The following is a 21425-nucleotide window of genomic DNA, read 5'->3' on the forward strand; positions in this document are numbered from 1 at the left end:
TTATTATTATTATTATTATAATAAAAAACACAATAATATGATTGAAACAAAACTGTATTCACTGCATTATTAAACTCAAATATACAATAATTTATATTTTGGTTGTAGTTGATGAAAAACATAAAAATCATCTCTTAGCTCCTAATTCACATTATACTACTCTCACCTCATCACTCACCCACCTCACGAGTAGTTTATTTCTGAAAAAAAAATAAATAAATAAGATCTAACCATTTTTATAATTTAAAGAAGATTTAAAAGACTTAATCCACACCCTTAATAATCCATTCAAACAACCATCTCCACCCTTACAAGTTACAAGATCAAAAACAAGAAAACAAAAATATAACAATGATTTTCAGAGAACAAAAATCAGTCAACAAAATAGAGGAAAAATCGTTACAAGAAGAACATAAAAAGATTCAGATTTCTTTCTTAGGACCAATTGGAGCCTTGCAAACATGTTTGATATTTTCCATAGCAGTACATGGGTCTTAGCTTGTTCACTGCCTCCAAATGTTCTGCTTTTATATCTTTGCTGGAGAACACTTCATTCCAGATCTTGTTTATCACTATTAGAACCAACAAAAAAAATAATTCAGTATGAACAATTCTTCTTGGTTAAATATAAGTCTTATCGAAAATTTACAGCTTATGCTTGCAAACAGCAAAGAGAAAACCTTCAGTTAGAGAGTAATGAAGTGTAGTGTAAGATGGGATATCACCGGAAACCCGGACTTTATGGAGGCATTGATAATGTAATCAATAGAATGTTTTGCTAAGAAAGAAATTTATATGGGGTGAGAAATAAAACTATTTTCGCATCTTAATATGGATCTTCATCGAGAGCAGGCAAAATGAAGAACAATATGAGGACAGGATTGTTTATGTACTAACCTGAATGATCCATAGCAGAAAGACTTAAGACTATCATGTCAAATCGTGGAACTTTCACCAAATTGTTCAAAATCCTAACGGCCAATTCAGTGTCCTCCCTGATAAGGATTAAGAAGCAGTTGGCTATATAAGAATCTTGATAAGAAAAAAAAAAAATTAGAACTCAGACAAAATCTAATTCAAAGTTAAAAAGAATTACTTGAAAAATGAGGCAGTGCACTTGATGATGTCAATCAACATGGCAGTAGAAAGAGCACTTTTGAAAATTTGAGTCAGTGTCTCAGGTTGTATTGTCTGAAGAAAAACATGGAGCAATTCAGTAAAGAACAGGCTAATTTTTGTACTGCATAAGACTTTGTATTAGAACTTAATGATCACGAGAAACCTTTAACAGTTGAGTTTGCAGTGAAGGGTTATCAGAGAGTGCTCTCCAAGAAACCTCAAACTGGTAAGCAGATTTTGGGGCAGTGATATTTTTGGCGGCAGAGACCTTTACCCGAGATGCAGCAAGAGATGCCAGTTCATGCACTGATGTTTCCATCTCTTGTTTGTTGTTTACAGAACCATTTATCTGTTTGCCAATTCAAATTGAAATGTTGAAGAATTGGAAAAGATGGACAAAAATGAACACACTTTTGTAAAGGATGCTAAACCACCTTCTTACTTACTCAAGATTGCTGGTTTAACTATCTTTCCCCTTAAATAAATCATACCATCTTACTGACAGAAATCATTAAGAACTTATGATCAATTTAAAGTTTCAGATTACAAAAGGATTTGTTTCTTACAGGGGTACTTTCACCAGTGGAACTAGGCAGTGCACCTCCACGTGATCCATTCACCAACCGTACGCTACTTATTTCCTTGATAGGAACTGAAGAACTGCTTATCTTTTCATTATTTTCCTGCAACATAGCAATAATTTGAAAGGGTGTACCAACAATAACAATAAAGAGATAAGAATAAAAAAGTCTCAATAATCTCCATCCTTTACCAATTGATATATTCATAGTAATAAATAAAAAATAGAGATTCCATCCTGGTGTAAACAGAGGCCACAGCAAAATAAACATTTGATGGACTTTGATGGTTCTCAGCTTCTAGGAAAGGCAAAACACACCACAAACTACCCACATTAATCCCCTAAGAAGGGAAAGTTGGATCAAAATGAACCAAACATCTAGGAGAAATTGATTTCATTTGGTTATGCATGCTGTTTAAACAGTATTCTACACAAAAAAGAGTCAACCATTGTGAACTGAAACAAACAAAAGATGGCGTTGTCAAAAAATTTTTATCAATACCACATCGCCAATTTTAATCCCAGCTGTCATCTTCTGTTGAGTGCTAGATGAGACAGACGAAACATGAGGGTCTTTTGTTTCCATATCTTGTTCGCCCACTATCTGAACTACTGGAACAGATGCCTTTGATGCTCCAGAAGATTTTTTGACAATTTCCTGGATTAGGTGCCCATATAAGTGAAAGTGTGTATATGCAATAATAGTTTACAAAGAAATCTTCATAAACAGTGAGGATGATAGAAAATTCATTGGCCTGAGTAATGGCCTCCTATTTGGCCACTACAAGTGCCAACCTCTTGAAAAGCCTTAGCATAACTAGCAATAGAGGGAAAGAATAATAAACAAAAAAAAGTGATTGAAATGACAACTTATTAGGACAAGAATGCTCACCTTCTCAAGCAAAGATTTTGTCTCCATGTGCTGCTTTTTAAGCTCTTGATTATTAGGCTCAAGCCTCATGGCAAACTCGGCATCTTGAAACAGTAGTTACAGTCATTACTCATAATTTCAGAAGAAGATAGCTAGATAAAGATGCACAAATCCCAGATGGCAAATTATGCAAAAGAAAAAAGTTGTGTCATACCCTGCAGGGAAGATTTGAGTTTTCCAAGTTCTCTCCTAGCTGTAGCTCGGCGTGAATATGCTTTGACATAACGGTCATCTAAATTCAAGGCCTCCGTACAGTCATTCTCAGCGTCTTCATATCTAGAGAAATCATTCAAAAGCAATAAGAAAGTACATATCGGAAGGTTTAACAGATCATTGTCATGATGGTTATAAATATTCAAGGATGAGAACTCTGGAAACACACAAGTTAACTATTGTGATACCAGAAAAAGAAGAGAGTTTGATGCTATTATTCCACAATTACTAGTAAATCAATTTAAGACAAAAAAAAAACCTGCCTTTTGACTTTAAGATATGACATTGCTCGATTTGCAAAAGCAACTGATGTGGGACGTAAAGCAATGCTTCTAGAGTAGCAATCAATTGCTTCATTAAATTTTCTCTGCTTAAAATACTCATTACCCTGTGGACAAAAATACGACAAACAGTTCATTTCAGTACTAAAAACATACCGCAAAAAAATATAGAGAGAGAGCAACGAGAGGATTCTATTTCCTACCAGCTCCTTTTCCGAAGTTGCATCTGGTGGCTTATCCTCGTCAACGAAGCTACTAGACACACTGCTGGAAGCATCCGAATATTTCAAATAATCATATCTTTCATTGTAATCTCCAAAGGAAGCAGCTGAAACTGTATTAGTCTTTCTATTAGCATCAACAGCTACAACCTTTCTTGGGGGTCCTCTATTTTGATCAGGCTCTCCAGTGTTCTGCAATGATATTTACAATAAATTCACCATGTAATTTCAAAAATAATTCTACACACTTCAGCAACACACCGACCCAGATATGCAGTATTCCAAAAGAAATAGCTTGAAACTTGTGCAAAATATGCAGTATTCTCATATAAATTATTGTCAAATTAGAAGATAAACAGAAATGTCCTATAACAAAAAAACAAATCTCACTATATGACTCCTTTGTTGCTCACCTAGCTGCCAAATTTCTGGACAATGTGCCTTAGTTGAAGCCATCAAATAAGAGATTTATTCTAATAAGCACATTACACGCACAAAACTAAGAACTAAGAACTATGCAATCACCATAGTCTATGCTAATGTAGAATTATTCACCTTAAGTTTTTTTAATTAATAAAAGAAAGGTTAAAAGCAATTGAATTAACCTTCAAAATTGTTCCTTTCACGCTTACTATGCTTGTCAAGATTAACAAGTGTCTTTGTAAACCTTTGAATCTCAAGGTGCAAAGAAAAGTAGTCCAGATTTATAGTCCAGAACAAAACATCCTCTGCAATCATAGTGATAATTTTATAGTATTGAACTACTAACTAGTGTAGTAAAAGAAACAAATTCTATACTAATGTAGTATTCACTTGAAGTTTTCTGTTTTACCCCTAAAAGAAGAAGCTAAAAGCGAGTGAATTGAGCTTTGAAAAACGTTCATTTTACACTTCTTACACTTTCAAGATTAATCAGTATCTTTGTGAAAAGTAGTACAAACTAAGAATCCAGAACTAAACATCCTTTGCAACTCTTAGGATCAGCTTCCAGCATTGAACAACTCATCACAAGAGATAAAAGAAAGAAATTAAAGACGGAAGTAATTCATTAGTTACCGATTTATTGCCATCCCTGAGCTTGGCTTTTAGATTTCTGGACTTTCCCCTTGGACAAGTGATCATTGAGAAAACCACGAAATTCCTACAATAAAAACAAAAAAAAAAAAAATCCATCAAAATCAAAGTTCAAAGCCAAACAAAGCCAAAAAAATACACCGATTAGAGCAAAATCTCACTCCAGAGAGCATAGAAACAAGCATTAGTGCAGAGAAAGATCAAAGCAAGAGAGAAGAGAGGATGGTACCAAGGAGCGATCTTTCTCAGAGTTCTTCGAAATCCCAGACATAGCGTTTGGTGATCAAAGAGATCGAAGAAGAGAATGAAATTTGAGAATCGGAAGAAGAGCGAAAGCCGAAGGGGAGAATTCTCGATGCTTCTTTTTTCATCGTTCGATTAGCTTTTGGGATTTTATCGGATCCGGATCTTTGACTCAAAATACCCGAACCCGTTTCTTATATATATATATATATATAAATCTTTTATTATATATGTATATATTTTGGTAGGTCTTTTATATAAATGTTATTACGACATAATTTTGTAAATAATTTTTTTATAAATAACGTGTATCTTATAATTTTTATTTATGTATGGAATTTGTCTTTTTTTTTGGGCATTTAGTAATCCCATATAATTTATCCTTATTTTCAAAAATCCTATCAATACCAAGTTTAATTAATTTTAGAAACCCAAAAGTTGTATTCCTTTTTGTGTTATATTTTTTTAATAGAAATTCATATTTCATATATATTTATTCTTTAAAAAAATAATAATTTAATAAAATACATAAGTAGAAAAAGGTAAAAAAGTAATGACACCAAAATAAAATCTCAAGAGAAAAATTTTACCAACAAAATCTGACAATACACTTTAATTTCATAAAATACACAATTGAAATTGTCACAAAGAGTGGATGAGCAAACTTAGATAAAAACCTTGTGCTGTTATTATAGTATTGCAGTAATTACACACTATTTCTAGTCTCAGTATTGTTTAAAATAGATCTCTCATGAGAAAAATTGTATTTATTTTTCTCACAATTGTATGATAAAAAATAACTTAATATAGTTTTTACAAATTTTTTGAACATGTATATACAACATGCGATAAACTTCGTATAACACCAATTAATACATTTCTAAAAAATCGATGAGCTACTGAAATTAATGTGGCTTCATATTGACTCTCTTGACAAACCATTAAGCATACTGCCTATTGTAAAAAAATAAAAAGATGGCATTTAAAAAAAAAAAAAACACTTTGCTCACAATGTTTACATTTTTTACAAATTTTGAAAAATACTTAAAACAAAAATCAGAAGGATCACATAATTCAAAAATAAATTTAGAAATTTATTCAGCAATCTGAAGTACTGTTTCTACATTACAAGCTACAACATAAACTCACACACACACACATACCAATTTACAGCCATAAGAAACAAGTCCACAGCAGTGCAGAGACTGCACATTTTATTCAGGAATAATAATAATAAGAAGCCAGATCACAAGATTTTAATAAAACATGGGTTGCATTTTCTCTCTAGCAAATACAACAAGGTAATAATATCTCAAGAATGGTAGACCAGACGAGAGACTCTACTCTAGGCTTCATGTTCAGAGCTCTTAACAACAGTCACAGGGCATGAAGAACTGTTCACAACATAGTTGCTAACACTGCCCAACAAAACCCTACATAATACAAGAAAATGGAGTGAACACAGACCATTTGATAAAACAGAGAAATTTCCACATTATCACATATAATAATAATAATAATACTTTGATAGAGAGAAACTAGTTGATACAACTTGATTGATCAAAACAACAAAAATAAAAATAATCACAGAGCATATCTAAATGGTATGAATATTCTTCTGAGGTTTATCATTGCACACACACATATATATAACACAAAAAATGCTACACAGATGCATGTTTCTATAACATGGACTCGCAAAAATGTGCCACATGTTGCGCCGTTTCGGTTGCCACATTGCATGGAGAGCCAAAACGAATAAATTTGTGCAGCGTGGTAACCAAAACTGACCTTTCTTCTTTTTTAAATAACTTTATAGGGACATAACAAGTAAATTCATGTAGTTAATGAGCCAAAATAAAACATTCATTTTTTTTTTTTATTAGGGGTCAAAATGAACAGTAACCAAACATTTAGGGCCGTGTGGAGGATTTACGTCTAAAAATGAATTAAAGTGGAGAAGCAAGGATTTATTGACTAAAAAATCAGCAAACTACACTCTGCCTTTCACATTCTTTAGAACAGGAGCAGAAGGGTTATTGACTTTTCAATACTAAACTAGGGTTAAACACATGCCAATTGATAAGACAGAAAAGTCGCTACGTATTACATATAAAAAAGAAAAAAAATACTCTAATGGAGAGTAACTGGTTGATACAACTGAATCAACCAAAAAAAAAAAGCACACAGCATATCTAAATTTAATGAATGTTCAAATAGGGTTTATCATTGCGCACATTTAACACAATAAATGTAAAACAAATGTATATTTTCCATGGATTATGATTCTGACAAACTCTATAGAATCATCTATATAAATTAGTTGCGCAAACTATCCATAAAAAGAATAGATGATTTTTTTTTCATAATTAAAAGTTCTATGTCGGGAATAAAAGTAAAACAGTGATTAGATCCAACCTCTTGATTTTGCCAAGCCCTCTGCTACCAATAACTAGAGAGCTCAAAGGAATTTTATCAACGGCCTCAATTATCTTCTCACGTGGGTCTCCCCAGTAGATCTTCATGACAATGACAATCTGCAAGTACACATAGATAACATAGAAAGTGTTTGACATGGGATTCTAAACAACTTCCATTAACGATTGATATAGATCAAAGTCACACCTCCTTCTGTCTGGCTGCAGTAGTGATTATGTCTAAGGTTTCAGCATCAGGTTTCACTCCGTACTTCTTTATAATGCCAGGTTCTGAGAGATCTGAAAGAGGAATTAGAGCTGCAAAGAAACCCACAAGCAAAACCAGCATCAAAATCTGTTTAGGGAATAGATTATTTTGGTGAACAAAGTTAACTTGCAAAGCTTCTACCCAATTTCACTGAGTTTAGCACCGACACCCCTAACTTAATGGCTTCCCATAGCCAAGGGACTATTTGCTAAAGCATGAGAACACATCTTAGCCTCATTTTCACAGATTTATGTCATGAAAGCTAGATATAAACCTCAAATAAGTTGCATGTCACAATAATGTTTCAATGATGTGTTTCAATTTTTAACCTACTTTAAATTATTAAATCCATCATCAAAGATAACTGTAAATTCCTATATCCGATCGTTTCATATATTCTCTTCTCAAATCCAATCTCTTATCTCTCCTATTTCTTTTAATTTGACTAGAATAATTCAGGATGAAGGGAAAATAGAAGAAAAGAAAAAAAAAAAAGATAAGTCTAATTTCGTTTTATTTTCTTATTCGGCCTCTTTTCTCAGGTTAACCAAACACATGAAAGCAATTCCCTTTTCTTTTGTATTTTGGCTTTCATTTTCCTTTCCTCTTTTTTAGTCCAAGGACACAAAGACGCTTTCATCATCTCCCATTCATTGATAAAAAAGGCTCAAAGTTGACGATGATACAAAAACCACTATTGAACAGTCATCCCCATTAATTAAAAAAAAGTCAAAAGTTTGGCAAGGTCCTAACACAAAATCCTGACAATAGCTACACCCTTTTCACAAAAAAATAAAAAAGGCCTTCACTAATGATGAATTAAAAAATTGAACTAACCTACACATGATATAGTCAAAAAAAAAAAAAATAAATCTTTAATCTCTCGTCTTATCAAGCAAAACCTCAACAATAATATCATGAAGTAATTTAGCCTCTTTTCTTACTCAGCCTCTTTTCTCAGGTTAACCAAACACAAGAAAGCAATTTTTTTTTCTTTCATATTCTTTTCCTCTATTTTTGTTGAAGGGCTTAAAGGAAGCTATCTTCAACCACCCATCCATTGATCAAAAGGCTCAAAGTTGACAATGGTACAAAAGCCACTATTGAACAGTCATCCCCATTTATAAAAAAAAAAAAGGCAAAAGTTTTGACAGGGTCCTAACACAAAACCCTGACAATAGTTCCACCCATTTCACAAAAAGCTCTACTAATTATAAATTAAAAAATTTGAAAGACACTACACATGATATAGTCAAAAATCTTTAATCTCTCCTCTTCTCAAGTAAAAACCTCAACAATAATATCATGAAGTAACAAACCAAAAGGAGAAAAGAAGAAACACTTCAAGATAAAAGCACAACCTAAAAAAACAAAAAAACAAAAAAACATCAATCAAGCAGCAAAAAAAGTAAAAAAAGCTCCAGATCTATCATCCTGAAAACCAAAAGCCAACTTTTTTTGGTTTTTAAAGAAAAGAAAGGGAAGAGGAATACGCACGGGAGCCTGTGGCCTCCCAGAGCTGAACCTCGCCCACATCGTAGTTAACGTCCTTCTGAACGTTGACGAGGATGAGGTGGTCGCCGGTGCGAACGACATGATCGATAGCCCACCGTAGAGCCGCCTTACTGCATGGCGAGAAGTCCAACGCCACCCCAATCACCCGATCAGCCATCTCTTCGCAACCAAGCAAGAGAAATTACAGACAACCAAAGAAGAAGAGGATGATGATGAACAGCCTTATGAAATGATTGAGAGAGAGAGAATGAAAAAAGCGTCTCCTTTTTTCTTTTTGAATAATTGATACATATACTCGAAAGAGGGTAGGGTCCTTACAAATCGAGTGAGTCGCATCCCTGTGTCCGAATCACGAGGCATCTACGGCGGTGAAACATAAATATCCACTCGTACCAAGACAAATTACTAAGATGTAATAATATGCACAGTTTCTTGCCACTCAAATGTTTCCCAATATTTTTTTTAAATTTTTTTTTGATAAAACGATAAACACCTTATTTAAAATTAATATTTAAAAATATTCACTGACGAGTAAACTCAACATCATCATATCTTCATTTATGCAAATTTTGATGTTACATCTCCCCAAAATAAAAATTTTATGATAAAAATTAAATATCAATAGATCAAAAGACAGTTAATTATTTTAATATATTTCAACAAAATAACAATAGTCATTTAAAATTTAAGATATTATTTATTTTAAGTTTTAAAAATTAAAAAAAAATTATATTTGATCTCTTGACCATGAGATTATTTATCTTAATCTTCTGTCGAATATGACACATTTACATGTATCTAAGTTAGATAAAAATAAATAAATAAATTTATGTAATTAAAAATCAAAATAAATATTTTCTCCCAACGCTAGATGGCAATTACGGTAGCTATTAATTCTGCAAGATTTGTAATTTAAAATAAAAAAATAAATTAAAGACATTAGCAACAATAGTGAAAATTTGGAAAAAAAGTTAAAAAAAAAGGTCTGATTGAAGAGACTTCTTGCATCCAGAACATGAAGGTCATGAGATAACAAAAGAAAATTTACAAGAGTAGTTAGTTTAATCAACATCGCAGTCTGACTAGGGACATGACAAGGAACTTCCAACACTATAATATGTCCCAATTATTCTAATCACAAGTGGTGCTTGTTATGTGGTTCAGTTGGCAACTAGTCAAATATGGAAAAGAACAATTCAGATAAGGGGGAACTTTTGATACCTTTTTCCATGGCTTATATTTCTTCATGGAATCAATGGAGTTTTGTTGTGGTACAAGCTCTTCCATGCCTAGCAATATTGGATGAAATGAATCAAGAATTCTCATTAGAAAAGGAATAATTGATAGAAAACGGGAAAGGATGTAGAAGCTGAGAAAGATGCATATGACTTGCCTCTTTGTCTCCATGTAGGACATTGATTGGCTCAGCATACATTTAAGGGGGCCAAACATATAACAATGGGCACTGAATATTTTAAACAGTGAGAAGTAGTAGTAAACCCAAAGTGAGTATATCACGAGGAACTCAAACCAAAGTTGTAACTGAATAAAGTTTAAACAGTGACTGGTAAAAGGAAACCCAGAGTGAGTATATTACGAGGAAGCTAATCAAAGTTATCATTGAAATTAAAAAATTGTTCAATAAATTACATCACACTTTACCTTCTGATTCCTCCATCTCGAGGAACCTAATCTACTAAAAATCTGGCTCCATTAGTATTAAGACTCACAAAGTTCTGAGCATGGTTAGTTCTAGAATAAAGCTTGAATCCTTCTAGAGAGCATCACATTCAGTTCAGATAAATTTTCATTTAATTACCTAGGTTTGGGCTTTGGAGAGGCATATAATAAGAAGGAACTCATCATGCATGTTCAAAATCACAACCAGATTTCTGAGCACGGACAATTTCCCAGTCTGGGCTAGCATCTTGATCAGATTCACCACTTCTCTTGCTACATACCAAAGAGACCGTGAACCTATCAGTGCCAAGTGTGCAAAGGTACATTGCTTGTTCATCCTGATTTTACAATAAAATAAACAAAACATGAGTCAGTAACATAAACACATGGACTTTTACCCATCGCAAATATACACCGGACGAGGCCAAATTTTCCCAATAGTTTATTAACCGCTGAATCAACTGTTTGTGGATTTCCTCACATTAGACTTTTTTTAATCCTACCATAAACTGGGGGATGATTCAATGCTTAGCATGAGACCTAACCTTGCTTCGAGGGAATACAAAAAGACAAGCATGCAAAGTTGAAGCCCAATGTTTACCTCTGGCAGCACAAAGAATTCATCAGGAGATATTTGCAGCAACTCTGCAGCAGTTTGGCCAGTACACCATGCAATAACTTTCCCAGTTTGATCAGCAAGAGTCACACTCAAATGAAAGTAGCGCACGAGTTCTCCATCACAAGTGCAACTGCAAAAGCTACATAAAACTGATCCATCTGACTTCTCCTTCACATGATGCCCACAGATAGCATGGCATAATGTTGAATTTATACGATAGTGTTCAACAAAATCGAGAGAAACATGACATATCTGTGCAAATACCAAATACTAAGATGTCATTTCAGATATTTGGGAAGCCATAGATCATAAGACAAAAATGACTATACAGGCGTTTTATCATGCGAAATTCACACGCAGAGAGCAAAGATTTCATTTTTAAAAAAATAAAATAAAATAAAATAAAAAAGGCCATACATGCATGTTATGTCTCTGATTGGAGATATCAGATACAGATGATACCCTGTGCAGGCATGATGAATTCAGCAAAGCTGGCAGACAGCTTATGTTAACCAAGGAAGCTCGGTTGTCCTTCTCAACCCATGAAACCTCAAGCCTGTTATCCCAAAAGAATGAATTTATTGTTATAGAAAGCATTTTATGAATGTGACGATCCATCACATATTCAGAGTGAATCAATAGATGCAGCACAATCTCATAGAAAGTCCAGGAGTTTATTAAAAATTCAGGGCTAGGTGAAATGCATCTTACTGAATGCATCAGGGAATTATCAATATCAGTTGTAAGTCTGTTAAAATTCAAATTATCAAATGATCAATCGCCAGTGAAAGAAGTGGAGAGCTCACTGGTTTTCCGGGGTCATTAAACAATTCAATCCTGATATGTATACGATGTGGCCATCGCCCAGCCTTCCTATAGACCTGAGAAGCCAAAGTACACCACCAAGTGAACTTGACAAGAAAATGAAGAAATTACTTGACTGATAAAGGCACACATATGAGCCACCATCCCATGATACAATAATATGAATTTCAACTAAACAAGAGCACATTCTTCCAAAATCAGAAGGGTTTTGCCTATTTTGAACAAACTAGGGGCATTTGGTGCAACCTCCTGTTATTAACAGCATTTTATTTCAAGTGCAATAGATTGAATCATTTGGTTGAATATAACGAATTAATGAAATAGACCTTGGAGTTGTCAATCAAAAGAAATCATCATAATAGGAATTATTGAGAAGACAAGAAGAACAGGGGAGATATGAAGGAAAAAACAGGATATATATGGCATCTTCTAAATCTTATCTTCATTTCACATGGGTAGAATAACTTTTCCACAACTTCATCCACGTTGCCATAACTCCTGTGTCTCCCTCCCTATGATGAACTCATATCTAACTCCGGAGGTCCTAGATTTCCTAGATTTAATCCGGCATTCCCTTATAATCACTAATTTCATTTCTTGCCTTGTCATTTTTTACCTTCATTTAACATGAATGTATAAAATAGGTAAATCTTGACTAGCAATATTATATAAATAAGCTCCAAGATGAAATAAAATTGCTCATTGTTTGTACAAAAATTAGAATAAATTAGCACAATAATGGTAAATCAATTAGTTGGCCAATAGCATATGGAATTACCAGGAACTCACAAAATGTAGCTTTGCAGTAATAGCTCCAGTTGTATCTTCAAGTATCATAGAAAAGACAGTTCCTGAGGTGTTGTGCTCTCTCTTGATGTTTAAAACAGAGCCATAAAGGCTGACCCCAGCCATTTTATCACGAAGATCAATCACATATGACTGCAGGACCTCCAATGTTGTTAGTGATGAAAAAAGGAAATCTACTTAACAAATAAGATAGTGTAGATATCTACATCAAACAGTATAGACCAGCAGGTAAGTTAGCTCAGCAGCTTCAAGAACAGAATGTAAAACTTGATGAAACTTGTGAACTAGTACCAATATTCTGGTCTTCCCCCTTCTGTGTGTGACAGAGAGAGAGAGATGGATAAAGCACCACATTTATAAAAAGCTTGATTTTTTTATTCAATGCAAAAGAGAAAGCAAAGTAATGCCTGTGAATAATTATATATACAACAAAAAAAAAAAATGTTTATCTGTGCATTTTTTGTCACAACCGATCAAATAAAAAGGGAAGGTTTGAAACAGATTAAATTCATTAACCTTACCCGAAATGGATAATTACTGAAATCAATTGAGCCTTGTGAATTAAGAGGCAACAACACTTGAGAGAGCTTGGGACATTGACTCTGACCTGGCATAGCAGATAGGCTAGATCCTTGGTATCGCATTTGTGTGGAAGTGAGAATGACCTATAGTAAACCAGAATATTGTGATATCACAGACAGTTACCACTTAAAATTAGTATCATACTCATCTACCTGCTCCTCATGCTGAATAAAAGGCACCAGGTATAACTGTGTAGCACTGCCATACTCAATACTTATTTCTTGATTTGTCATTGTGTTGCAATCAGCAGCATCAGCCACAAAGGGCCTATCCAATGCTAGCATACTTCCAATACTGAAATGAAATAGACAAAATATCACAGGAAATCATGGAAAAGCATATTAAAATCAAAATAAAGAATGAAGTGAACCTGAAAAGATTGGAAAGCAGAACCTGCTCGCCCCAAAGAAGAAAATTTAATTTGAAACCATCATTATCAACAAGAGCAATTTCTTGTCCTTGTACACCTCCAAAACTACCTTGTGCTTCCAGTGGTCCAATTGATTCAATTCTGGAAGTTGAAGTTCAATTAATATGTGCATAGCTAAATGCAGATGGTAAGGTCTTTTGTGATGGTATTCATAAGTGCTGTTTATAAATGTTAGAATGGCCAAAGAATCTACCAGGAAAGCATTTGGCATAGATACACCATCCATACAATATTGGCTGAAATAATTAAAAGTTTCAATAGGAAACCATGATGTACCAACTTGGAGAACACATGATTGGAAAAATTCTGCAATACATGTTAAACCCTGGTGATTATGATGCTGATATTGTTGGGACGCAGTGGCTCAGGACCATAGTCCCACATCGCCTGTGGGAGACGCTTCCCTCTAGTTGATATACCACTACCAACCCTTCCCTGTAACTGCGGTTATGGAGAAGTTAGGGTGAGTGGGTCACTGCTCTTAACATGGTATCGAGCTATGGCTAGGGATCTTGGGTCCCACATCCGCTGTGGGCCCTGGGGGGTGTTGGGGACGCAGTGGGCTCGGGGACCATAGTCCCACATCGCCTGTGGGAGACGCTTCCCTCTAGTTGATATACCACTACCAACCCTTCCCTGTAACTGCGGTTATGGAGAAGTTAGGGTGGTGGGTCCCTGTCTTAACAGATATAACCATAAAGGAGACTCCTGTATGAAATCATCTAGAAATACATTGATGTGGCCCATGTGAGTTTTTAGATTTTAACCAGTCTCAGATTAAGGACTAGAACTCATGATGAAAAATGTACCATTTCATGAGCCTGAAATAATCTTACCTTGCGTAAAACGAATATGAAGCACCATTCTTTACTGCATCAATAGAGATTGATGAGAAAGAATCTGTGCAGAATTGTGCACCCAGAAGCATTGCATCTTCATCTTGATCCTACACTAAAAATGTAAAGTATGTTATGATCAAAGTTCCATTCATGGTGACCTGGTTGAATTCGAAGAAGCTGTGGATGCTAAATCTTCAAAATACTAAGCCATCACATTTGCAACTTGAAAGAAAAAGAGAGAGAGAGAGAGAGAAAAAGAAAGAAAACAACAACTTTTCATTTTAAAACCTCACACAACAACTGTGATTTGGTGGCTGTCAATACAATGATCTATCTGACGTATGTTTCTCCTGTCTTGCTTTTAGTTTTTTCTTTTTTTCCGATTATCTTCTTAATGACACAAATTATTGTTTGTTTCATGGATGCTTCAGATGTTCATTGCCATAAAAAACATTGTAAACAACAAAATTGATTAAAAAAAAAAACATAACTAGAATCACACTACAAAAACTCAATTCACACATGAAATTTCAATCACATCAACAACGGCAAAGCTCTGCAGATTACCTCATTTAACACTATCACCAGATATTCGGTGGGCAGTAGACGAGGTTGGCCAAATCCTCCCACTGCAGTACGAAGATGACATCCTGTAAGTAAGATCTCTCGCCCTTTCTTCAGAATTGCATTTTCGGGACCCACCAAATGGCAGTACCTGTGGACCATTTGCATGCTATCAATGAATATTGCATTATTATACAAACAAAAAAAAATTACAAAGATACACATGCTATTACACTTCTGTCGATCAACACCCATAGCATAATAAGAAATCTTTCTATAAAAAGTTCAGTCAGCTAACATCTGAAAATTGCAAAAGCCAAAGTATGCAGATTTCAACCAACTGATTATTGTAAAATAAGCCCTTGTTATTTGAACTAATCTGATATGGGTAGATAATGGTACACAGAGAGAGACCAGGCAAAAATCTTAGATATAATTCAATTCAATGGCTCGAATGATTCAAGCCTGTGTATTAAAGAAATTATCCAAGGTACCTATATAGTTGGAAATTATCTGGATCAGAAGAAATCAAGAAATAGACATTTAAAACAAGTTACATTCTTTTAGGACAAAAAATAAAAAATGTCACACAAATTTTTCACATGAATAATAGAATAATGACACATGGACCAGCTACATAGCTATGCGCACTGGACATGTATCTACTTGACCTTTTTACCTGCGATGAAGATACATGTCAATGGTCGAGGAACTCCATATATCTCCCAAGCAAAGCATTGTTATATTTGTTCCTAAAGAAAAAAAAAATGTTGTACATAAAGATCAAACTGATAGTGCCAGGCTCCGGTGCAGGAAAACATCAGAACATTTAAATATTTAATAGCAATTATGAAAACAAACAGAACAAGAACAGTACCTGGAAGAATGAATGTATCCACTATAATAGCTTCTAAAATGCTATTTGAAGAAAGAAAATTTTTCTCATGTATGGAATCAATAGTGACAGTATTCAGAAGCTTTGATCTTCTGTGCCTCCTCTCTAGTGGAATCATGCACTCCATCTTTTTCTTTGAAGTTGCATACCTATGTTGCTCACTCCAAGCCTACAACAACCAATCAACAAATTCAAACCACGCCTAGACACGGCTTCTGCTCCAGTTCATAAAATTTCTTATAATCATACCTAAATATCCATTGCTTTCATCATCAACGTCCTAAACACGAGAAATTTGGGGGAAAAAGCCTAAAACTACAAACCTAGTCACAAATATGCTAAATTTCTATCAAATCAAAAACAATGAAACAGGCAAAACAACAAATATACACCTGATTTTGGCCAATCGATTTAGAAAAGAAAACAAGCAATTACATCTAATGAATCAAAGTGAAGTGGAATCGAATGCAAAACCTGGAAGAGATCGGAGAGGAGTATGGCAGGGGTGACGCCGCTGGAGTAAGCGACACAAGTTTTGATGATCCGATCGACGATCCAGCTCCAGGACGGGCCTGGAGCGCCATCATCGCCAACCGAATCGCGATCGTCAGGAGAGATCATCGACCTCGCATACTCAACGAACTTGAGAAAGGCATCCTGCTCCTCCTTGAGGTTGAGATCGTCGGCGAGGGAGGAGCAGCACGGCGAGGCTTGCGAGGGTGATTCCATCGCCGCATAAACCCTAGGCTTGGAGCCGATGATGGAGGGCATTTGAACGGTGGTTTCGGTGATGAGTTTTGGCGGGAAAATGGGAAACGGGATCACGATGCTGGAAACGTGTACCAAAAGAGCTCGGCTTGAAAATTTGCGCGGGCTTTTTGGACTTTTTGGATAAACTGATAAAATGAAAATTTTGCAATATATATATATATATTTTTTTTTACGTGTGTATATATATATATTCAATTTATTTCTGAAATATCATGTGGTTGGAATTATGATAATTATTTTTATGTTAATAATCAACGATGTGTTTTTTTTAGCACAAGGATGGATTAATTATTGGTTAAACTTCTCTAGAGTTATATATACAAATTTTTAGTGATTTAAAAAAAATGGATAAATTACATCCATTAATAAAAGAGAAACACACACGGAAATAAACACAATCCCGGAGGAGGCCAACAAGAGAAGAACAGCATGAAGAACAACAAAACGACAAAACTAAACTACCAAGGGTGGTCCCGACAGGAACCGAACCACAAAATCTCTAGAGAAGGAGATCTTCTAGGGATGAACAAATTGCCATCAACTATATCTTGCTAGGGTTCGAAATGGGCTCAGAAAGAACACTCGCTGTCAAATCCCTAAAAGTGAGAAACTCAAAGCTACGCGTGACTTTCACCATTGGCTCCTCTAGCCTTGCATTCTTCGAGTCAGGGGTTGTAAATAACCACAAAAGAAGCATAAGATCAAGTTTTTAAGACAATGGAAATAGTCGGGAGACAATTATAAACAAAGATGCAACCATTTCTTTTAAGGCAAAGCATTCCAATTAATTGCTCTCACAAACAAATCCTAGCTAAAAAATAAAGGGCTTCTTAATGTTTTTCCTCCAATTCCTCCACAAATCGCTAAGTGATCAAGGGATACTACAAATCCACATGAGATAGCAAAAATAATTCTAAATGTAAGATGCCACAGCCAGGAGATGATCGGGCGTCTTGACACCTGCATGACACATAACACACGTGGTGGAATGTAACAGGTTGCATCTCAGCAATGCTAAATTTTCTAAAATCAATATTTTATTGTCTTGTGCCAACCAGTTAAACAGATTAATCTTCTTTAGGCATTGCCTTTTTAGGATAACAGGGGTGTAGCAACATCTTAGCCCACCATCACTTAGGAGCATGGATAGAGTGATAAGTAGGGTTCACATGAGGATCATAGTCAGTAAGTTTCATCTATTTATAATTGCCCTAAAGATCTTTGGAGCCAAAATCTTCAATCGGATTTACAATTAGAAAGGACCAAAACAACATAATTGTATATATTCTTACTCCAACCAATATTTATACTCACATATTCACATATGAAATTAATGATATATGATTTGTTATAATAACACTACATGCTGCCTAATTAATTAAGCTGGTTTTAAATTTTCAATGACTACTCATTCCATAACTAAATAAGTATTTATAAGACTAACATTTGGACTCATTTTGTTCATTTTTTTTAGAATTGTTACAAATATATTTTAATGAGAAAACAAAGAATTACCTCCCATTACATTACTCAATCATAAAAACAATGCATTTACAAAAACATCGCATATTTACAAACATAAAAATTACTACAAACTAATCCACATTCATAATAGAGAAAATATTATTCATCACGAATAGTTTGCATAAAATTCAACACGAATACTAACCCCATAACTAGGGTTAACATTCCCAATTCCAGATTTAGCAACTTCAACTCTGAGGTTAGTAGTTATTTCATTTTTCATGCAAATTTCATAATATTTCCATCGATTTTTACATTTCAAATTAAAGTCATCTTCCTCAAATAAAAAAAAGTAAATTATTATTATTATTTATTAACCATCTCAAGATTGTCATCCCATCCATCCACACAAGGACCAAAGAGAGTATTATAACAATAATAATAATAATAATAATAATAACTATTATTATTATTATTGTTGTTATTATAATAAATATTTACATCCTGCATCATTTTTTTGGGGTTATAATTTAATTCCAATTTATTTATTTCCCAAAATAAAAGGCCGAACGAGAGCGAGAGAGAGAGAGAGAGAGAGAGAGAGAGAGGCACAGTGAAGCAAAGCGCAGGTGAGAAGCTCAACGGCGCCGTCTCCATGGGAGAAAGCTCGGTGGGAGCGAAGCCCAAGCTCACACTCGAGGAGTACTCCATCTTCTTCGACACAATGGATCGCCGCTTCCTGTCCGTCGACCAGCTCAACCAGGTTCTCTCATTCCCCCTCTCTCCTCGATTTCTCCTCACTCCCCCATCATCATCATCATCATCATCATCATCATCATCTTCTTCTTCTCGTCCGATCTATTGATCCTTTCCTTCACATCAGATCGTTTCTATGCATGGATTCGCTCGATTTCGCACCAAGGTCTGGATTCAAAACCCTAGAACCACCCTTTCTTCTTTTTTTTTTCTTTTATTTTTCTCATTTCCGGTGAAAATGGGGCAGAAGGCTATCATGGCCTCTCTGAGGCCACTGAATCTAATGCCGCCATGGCGATCGACGATCGAAGACAGCATGATCTCACCCTTCGACGCCGCGCTCACTCTAGATGATATCAAGGAGGACGTCGCCGCGATCGGGTGGCAGGATTGCCCCGTGAACTCCATCATCACCGCCCGATCTGGCGAGGAATGGGTCTACGAGACTGGTCCTAATTCCTCCTCCTCCGCCGCCGTCGCCGCGCGAGGGATTAAGAAGAGGAGAAAAAGGAAGATGAGGAGGCTTATCTCCATCGCCGCCATCGCCGCCGCTTCTCCGGTGACTCCATCGTGGGCGGTGAAGAAGCGAAGGAGCTCCGGCCGGTGCCCGTTAGCGGATGCGGGTTCGTTGTTGTTGCTCGCGGATCATGCTGAGAGCGCTAGTCGGACTTAGTTTAGGATCCGTTAATAGACACCCGTTAAGGATCCGATACTAGACCCGTTAAGGATCCGTTACTGACACGATAGTTTTGACTATGCCTTTTGATATTGCTCGTGTTTACTTGTTAATCAAAGCGAAAATTTCTTTTTACAATCTCGTCCCTATGATTTTTTTTAAAATTTTTCTCAGTATTAATATTTTTTTACCGATATTAAAAAAATAATTAGAATAAGTAAGTATTTATTGTTATTATTTTTACCTGCGTGTATCAGCAATTAGCTAATTTACAGGGGGTATTACGCCAAAATAATTAATAAATACCTTTTTTTAAAAAAAAATAATAAATAGATTTTCGGTTCGGATGCGGATTCTTTTGTTCATAGTTCGGATTACGGATTCAAATTGATAAAGGATCCGACCCGTTAACAAGCCACCCCCGCCAACTATATCATCTTGAGCTCTTCGTTCTCCCGCGCTGTCTCGAAAGATCGAGAGAGATCGAAAGAGAGAGAGATGAAGAGAATGACGAAGCTATCGATCGAGGACTACGCTTCATTCTGTGAGAATCCTCGTCTCAGATCATCCTTCACAATCTCTCAGCTCAATCAGGTATTCTCCATTGCTCGATCTCGATCTCCATCTTCGTTCTCTCCGATCGAAACTTCGTTCATGGCTTGATTGTTGTTTCTGATGTGGGATTTAGATCATTTTCATGCATGGATTCTTGAAGCTCCACCATACCCCGAAGGTCTTCCTCCTAACCCCTCTCTGAATCCCCAATCATTTTCTCTTATTTTCCCCATTTTCAATCTCACCAGGATCATATGCTGGGCCTCATCGAAACCCTAGATCTGGTTTCTCTTACCCGATCGACGATCCAGCAAGGCGGCGCATCGTCCCGGAGATCTCGGCTGCTGGTTGATGAGTTGCAGAGAGACATGGATGCCATCGGATGGGGAGCTTGCCGTGTGGGCTCTGTTCACACCTTTGGATCTTCGCCAGTGAGTGTTGCTACTCCGCCGATCACCAACGATTTATCACAACATCACCGCCCGAATGACGTCCCTCCGGTGGCCGGGAAGAAGAGATTGGGTCCGGGGAGGAGGGGGAGACCTCCAAAGACGAAGAAGCTCCCCGATCTATCTCCTCTATTTTTGATTCCCTTGGATTCCATCTTCATCGAGAACGGAGGTTCATTTTAGGGTAATTTTTTCCCCCTTTTTCCCCCAAGAAAACATTCATTTCCAGCATTGAGACTACTGATTTTACTGAACTATTTCTTCAATTTTTTTTTGAAAATTAATAAATTCAATGGATTGTAGTAATAGCACGAGTTTTTTTTTTTTTTAAATTAATTTATTTATGCATATTTGAAAATTTATTATTGTGATTTTTTAAAAAATAAATACATCATCCTCGTGGAAAACAAGAAATACAAAGAAAAAGTAAAAAAACGAAAAAAATTATTATTCTATTTACATAGATATTTTTTTTTCGCTGTTTTTATTCAATTTATATTCACATCTTTCATTATCTATTATTCCTAATATTATTGTAATGTAAGATCCACTCAGAAATCCTAAAATATTTTTAAAAAATGTTTATTTTAATTAATGATAAAGAAAATAATCTATTTATTTTATTTTATTTATTTTTGACTTTATTTTGTT

The 21425-nt window shown here is 35.3% G+C and overlaps 4 protein-coding genes across 6 annotated transcripts; 1 reads left to right on the forward strand and 3 right to left on the reverse strand.

Annotated features, from left to right (window-relative positions):
* Positions 1-253: 253 nt before the first annotated feature.
* Positions 254-4806, reverse strand: LOC120262788 (RNA polymerase II-associated protein 3). Its single transcript, XM_039270675.1, has 12 exons — positions 4649-4806; positions 4402-4486; positions 3328-3537; positions 3107-3231; positions 2785-2906; positions 2592-2674; positions 2202-2357; positions 1686-1802; positions 1283-1468; positions 1097-1191; positions 898-995; positions 254-572 (listed from the first exon to the last, which is right to left on the reverse strand). Exons 2-12 carry the CDS (start codon positions 4465-4467, stop codon positions 436-438), a joined length of 1395 nt encoding a protein of 464 aa, XP_039126609.1. The 5' UTR covers positions 4468-4486; positions 4649-4806; the 3' UTR covers positions 254-435.
* A 929-nt stretch (positions 4807-5735) lies between these two features.
* LOC120263972 (universal stress protein PHOS32) lies at positions 5736-9119 on the reverse strand. Its single transcript, XM_039271953.1, has 4 exons — positions 8845-9119; positions 7288-7397; positions 7081-7199; positions 5736-6095 (listed from the first exon to the last, which is right to left on the reverse strand). Exons 1-4 carry the CDS (start codon positions 9017-9019, stop codon positions 6008-6010), a joined length of 492 nt encoding a protein of 163 aa, XP_039127887.1. The 5' UTR covers positions 9020-9119; the 3' UTR covers positions 5736-6007.
* Positions 9120-10260: 1141 nt separating this feature from the next.
* On the reverse strand, positions 10261-16856 carry LOC120263351. Its single transcript, XM_039271207.1, has 13 exons — positions 16578-16856; positions 16086-16272; positions 15888-15960; positions 15212-15359; positions 14642-14751; positions 13746-13886; positions 13528-13669; positions 13315-13458; positions 12765-12925; positions 11968-12042; positions 11579-11717; positions 11144-11413; positions 10261-10880 (listed from the first exon to the last, which is right to left on the reverse strand). The coding sequence occupies exons 1-13, from the start codon at positions 16830-16832 to the stop codon at positions 10725-10727; spliced, it is 2001 nt and encodes a 666-aa protein (XP_039127141.1). The 5' UTR covers positions 16833-16856; the 3' UTR covers positions 10261-10724.
* Positions 16857-18911: 2055 nt separating this feature from the next.
* On the forward strand, positions 18912-21083 carry LOC120263462. Of its 3 annotated transcripts, XM_039271373.1 has the most exons (5): positions 18912-19101; positions 19222-19260; positions 19342-20364; positions 20459-20503; positions 20574-21083. In XM_039271373.1, the coding sequence occupies exons 3-5, from the start codon at positions 20269-20271 to the stop codon at positions 20955-20957; spliced, it is 525 nt and encodes a 174-aa protein (XP_039127307.1). In that variant the 5' UTR covers positions 18912-19101; positions 19222-19260; positions 19342-20268; the 3' UTR covers positions 20958-21083. The 3 variants fall into 3 exon arrangements, with proteins under 3 accessions (XP_039127307.1, XP_039127306.1, XP_039127308.1); XM_039271372.1 differs by lacking the exons at positions 20459-20503; positions 20574-21083 and having other exon boundaries at positions 19342-19908; XM_039271374.1 differs by lacking the exons at positions 19222-19260; positions 19342-20364; positions 20459-20503.
* The last annotated feature ends 342 nt before the right edge of the window (positions 21084-21425 follow it).

The sequence above is a fragment of the Dioscorea cayenensis genome, chromosome 6 (assembly GCF_009730915.1).
Source record: "Dioscorea cayenensis subsp. rotundata cultivar TDr96_F1 chromosome 6, TDr96_F1_v2_PseudoChromosome.rev07_lg8_w22 25.fasta, whole genome shotgun sequence".
In the NCBI taxonomy this organism is placed as follows: domain Eukaryota; kingdom Viridiplantae; phylum Streptophyta; class Magnoliopsida; order Dioscoreales; family Dioscoreaceae; genus Dioscorea; species Dioscorea cayenensis.

What these genes read in the sequence shown, in the direction of transcription:
- LOC120262788 (XM_039270675.1), bottom strand. Translation starts at nt 4,467, where the DNA reads ATGATCACTTGTCCAAGGGGAAAGTCCAGAAATCTAAAAGCCAAGCTC. An exon ending in TCATATCTTAAAGTCAAAAG is followed by an intron (nt 2,907 to 3,106) that starts GCAGGTTTTTTT and finishes TGATTTCTCTAG; the next exon opens with ATATGAAGACGCTGAGAATG. An exon ending in GGATTAAAATTGGCGATGTG is followed by an intron (nt 1,803 to 2,201) that starts GTATTGATAAAA and finishes GCTATGTTGCAG; the next exon opens with GAAAATAATGAAAAGATAAG.
- LOC120263462 (XM_039271372.1), top strand. Translation starts at nt 18,994, where the DNA reads ATGGGAGAAAGCTCGGTGGGAGCGAAGCCCAAGCTCACACTCGAGGAG. An exon ending in CCGTCGACCAGCTCAACCAG is followed by an intron (nt 19,102 to 19,221) that starts GTTCTCTCATTC and finishes CCTTCACATCAG; the next exon opens with ATCGTTTCTATGCATGGATT. An exon ending in TCGCTCGATTTCGCACCAAG is followed by an intron (nt 19,261 to 19,341) that starts GTCTGGATTCAA and finishes AAAATGGGGCAG; the next exon opens with AAGGCTATCATGGCCTCTCT.
- LOC120263351 (XM_039271207.1), bottom strand. Translation starts at nt 16,832, where the DNA reads ATGGAATCACCCTCGCAAGCCTCGCCGTGCTGCTCCTCCCTCGCCGAC. An exon ending in GGATACATTCATTCTTCCAG is followed by an intron (nt 15,961 to 16,085) that starts GTACTGTTCTTG and finishes TTTTTTCTTTAG; the next exon opens with GAACAAATATAACAATGCTT. An exon ending in GACATGTATCTTCATCGCAG is followed by an intron (nt 15,360 to 15,887) that starts GTAAAAAGGTCA and finishes AATGGTCCACAG; the next exon opens with GTACTGCCATTTGGTGGGTC.
- LOC120263972 (XM_039271953.1), bottom strand. Translation starts at nt 9,019, where the DNA reads ATGGCTGATCGGGTGATTGGGGTGGCGTTGGACTTCTCGCCATGCAGT. An exon ending in CTGGGAGGCCACAGGCTCCC is followed by an intron (nt 7,398 to 8,844) that starts GTGCGTATTCCT and finishes GTTTCTTTGCAG; the next exon opens with CTCTAATTCCTCTTTCAGAT. An exon ending in GGGCTTGGCAAAATCAAGAG is followed by an intron (nt 6,096 to 7,080) that starts GTTGGATCTAAT and finishes TGTATTATGTAG; the next exon opens with GGTTTTGTTGGGCAGTGTTA.